Source organism: Nicotiana sylvestris, chromosome 12 (assembly GCF_000393655.2).
Source record: "Nicotiana sylvestris chromosome 12, ASM39365v2, whole genome shotgun sequence".
Taxonomy (NCBI): domain Eukaryota; kingdom Viridiplantae; phylum Streptophyta; class Magnoliopsida; order Solanales; family Solanaceae; genus Nicotiana; species Nicotiana sylvestris.
In genome coordinates, this window is record NC_091068.1 from 118,341,804 (window position 1) to 118,345,132 (window position 3,329).

Sequence of the window (3,329 nt, forward strand, 5' to 3'; positions counted from 1 at the left end):
TCACAAATCCTGATACATCTTCGCGGTGCTCGGATGAATCAAATACCGGGAACTATGGGCCTTCGCTAAGATCAACTCTCGAATCTCATCAATATTGGGCACACAAACTCGTCCCTGCAATCGCAAAACTCCATCATCATCTAAGGTAACCTGCTTGGCACCTCCACGCTGCACCGTGTTTCTAAGAACACACAAATGGGGATCATCAAACTGCCGATCACGAATATGCTCCAATAATGAAGAACGAGCGACCGTGTAAGCTAACATCCGACTAGGCTCAGAAATATCCAACCTCACAAATCGATTGGCCAAAGCCTGAACATCCAAAGCAAGCGGCCTCTGACTGACCGGAATAAAAGCAAGACTGCCCATACTAGCTGACTTCCTACTCAAAGCATCGGCCACCACATTGGCCTTCCCCCGGTGATATAAAATGGTGACATCATAATCTTTCAACAATTCCAACCACCTTCTCTGCCTCAAATTCAACTTCTTTTGCTTGAACAAGTACTGAAGACTCTTGTGATCAGTGTACATCTCACACGTCACGCCGTACAGATAGTGCCTCCAAATCTTCAATGCGTGAACAATGGCTGCCAACTCCAAATCATGCACTGGATAGTTCTTCTCATGAATCTTCAACTGCCTCGAAGCATAGGCAATGACCTTGCCATCCTGCATCAACACTGCGCCAAGCCCAATACGGGAAGCATCACAATAGACTGTATAAGGCCCTGAACCTGTGGGCAAAACCAATACCGGTGCCATAGTCAGAGCTGTCTTAAGCCTCTGAAATATCGCCTCACACTCATCCGACCATCTGAACTGGGCACCCTTCTGGGTCAACTTGGTCATCGGGGCTGCAATAGATGAGAACCCCTCCACGAACTAATGATAGTAGCCTGCCAACCCCAAGAAACTTCGAATCTCTATAGTTGATGCTGGTCTAGGCCAGTTCTTGACTGCCTCAATCTTCTTTGGGTCAACCTGAATACCCTCTGTTGATACGACATGACCCAGGAATGCAACTGAACTCAACCAAAACTCGCACTTTGAAAATTTTGCATATAGTTGACTATCCTTCAGAGTCTGAAGAACCACTCTGAGATGTTGCTCGTGCTCCTCCTGGCTGCGGGAGTATAGCAATATATCATCAATGAAAACTATCACGAACGAGTCTAAATAAGGCTTGAACACTCGGTTCATCAAGTCTATAAAAGCTGCTGGGGCATTTGTCAACCCAAACGACATGGCCAAAAACTTGTAATGCCCGTACCGAGTGCGGAAAGCTGTCTTAGGGACATCAGATGTCCTAATCCTCAACTGATGGTAACTAGATCTCAAGTCTATCTTTGAAAATACCTTGGCACCCTGAAGCTGATCAAATAAGTCGTCAATCCTTGACAATGGATACTTATTCTTGATTGTAGCCTTATTCAATTGCCAGTAATCAATGCACATCCTCATCGAACCATCCTTTTTCTTGACAAACAACACCGACGCACCCCAAGGCGAAATGCTGGGTCTAATGAAACCCTTCCCAAGAAATTCTTGCAATTGCTCCTTCAACTCTTTCAACTCTGGCGGGGCCATGCGATACGGCGGGATAGAAATGGGCTGGGTGCTCGGAGCCAGATCAATGCAGAAATCAATGTCCCTGTCGGGTGGCATCCCCAGTAGGTCTAAAGGAAAGACCTCAAGAAACTCACGAACCACGAGTACCGAATCAATAGAAGGAACCTCAATACTAGAATCGCGCACGAAAGCCAAATAAGCCAAACATCTCTTCACGACCATACACCGAGCCTTCACATACGAAATAACACTATGGGTAGAGTGACCTGGAGTCCCTCTCCACTCTAAATGGGGCAAATCTGGTAAGGCTAAGGTCACGGTCTTGGCATGGCAGTCCAAGATAACATGATACAGGGATAACCAGTCCATCCCCAATATAACATCGAAGTCAACCATGTCTAACAACAACAAATCAACACGGGTCTCAAGACCCCCAATCACCACAATACAGGAACGATGAACTCGATCGACTACAATAGAATCACCCATCGGTGTAGACACATAAACAAGAATACTCAATGAATCACTAGGCATGACCAGGTACGGTGGAAAATAAGATGACACATACGAATACGTAGACCCTGGATCAAATAGCACTGAAGCATCTCTATCACAAACCAGAATGGTACCTGTAATGACTGCATCTGAAGACTCAGCCTCTGGCCTGGCTGGAAGAGCATAACATCGGGGCTGGGCCCCACCACCCTGAACTGCCTCTCTAGGACAACCGGCTGCTGGCTGGCCTCCACCTCTGGCGGCCTGAGCACCACCTCTATGACCTCTACCTCCACCTCTAGCACCTCTACCCCCCACCTCTAGCTGGATGGGCGGGCTGTGGAATACCTAGTGCATGTACCATGTCACGAGAACCCTGATGCTACGAACTACCTGGTGCTCGAGGGCAAAATCTGGCAATGTGACTCGGATCACCATAAGGGTAGCAAGACCTCGGCTGCTGAGGAAACTGAGAATAACCCTATCGACCTGAATGACTACCTCGGAAACTCTGAAGTGGTGGTGCATTGATAGGTGCTGGTGGTGCACTGTAAGGCTGCTGATCAGAATAATGCGGCTGAGAACCACGACCACCTGAAGTACCATGAGAGACCTGGAGAGCCGACTGAAAGGGCCTAGGAGGATGGCCTCTACCATAAGAATCTCTGCCTCCGGACGAGGTACCACTGAATCTTCCTGAATGACGGGGCCTCTTATCCGACCCATGACCACCTCTCTGTGATAGAACCATCTCAACTCTGTGGGCCACGTTGTCCGCCTCCTGAAAGCTGATCTCACTCCTAGTCTCCCTAGCCATCTGGAGACGAATCGGCTGGATCAAACCATCAATTAACCTCCGCACCCTCTCTCTCTCGGTAGGGAGTATAACAAGAGCATGGCGAGCTAGATCAATGAACTTGGTCTCATACTGAGTGACCGTCATGGAACCCTGCTGAAGGCGCTCAAACTGCATCCGAAAGGCCTCTCACTAAGTCAGGGGGAGAAACTTCTCCAGAAACAACACTGAAAATTGCTCCCATGTCAAAGAAGGCGAACCGTCTAGTCTAGCTAAGCAATAATCCCTCCACCAAGTCTTGGCGGATCCAGACAGCCAAAAGGTAGCAAAATCAACTCCATTGGTCTCAACGATCCCCATGTTCCGAAGAACCTCGTGGCAGCTATATAATAAATCCTGGGGATCCTCAGAAGAAGCACCGCTAAATGTAGTAGTAAAGAGCTTGGTGAACCTGTCCAGTCTC

General features: G+C 48.2%; 1 protein-coding gene across 1 annotated transcript; it reads right to left on the reverse strand.

Annotated features, from left to right (window-relative positions):
• LOC138883603 (uncharacterized) lies at window positions 1-1,971 on the reverse strand. Its single transcript, XM_070164298.1, has 2 exons — window positions 1,363-1,971; window positions 1-573 (listed from the first exon to the last, which is right to left on the reverse strand). The coding sequence occupies exons 1-2, from the start codon at window positions 1,969-1,971 to the stop codon at window positions 1-3; spliced, it is 1,182 nt and encodes a 393-aa protein (XP_070020399.1).
• Between the last annotated feature and the right edge of the window lie 1,358 nt (window positions 1,972-3,329).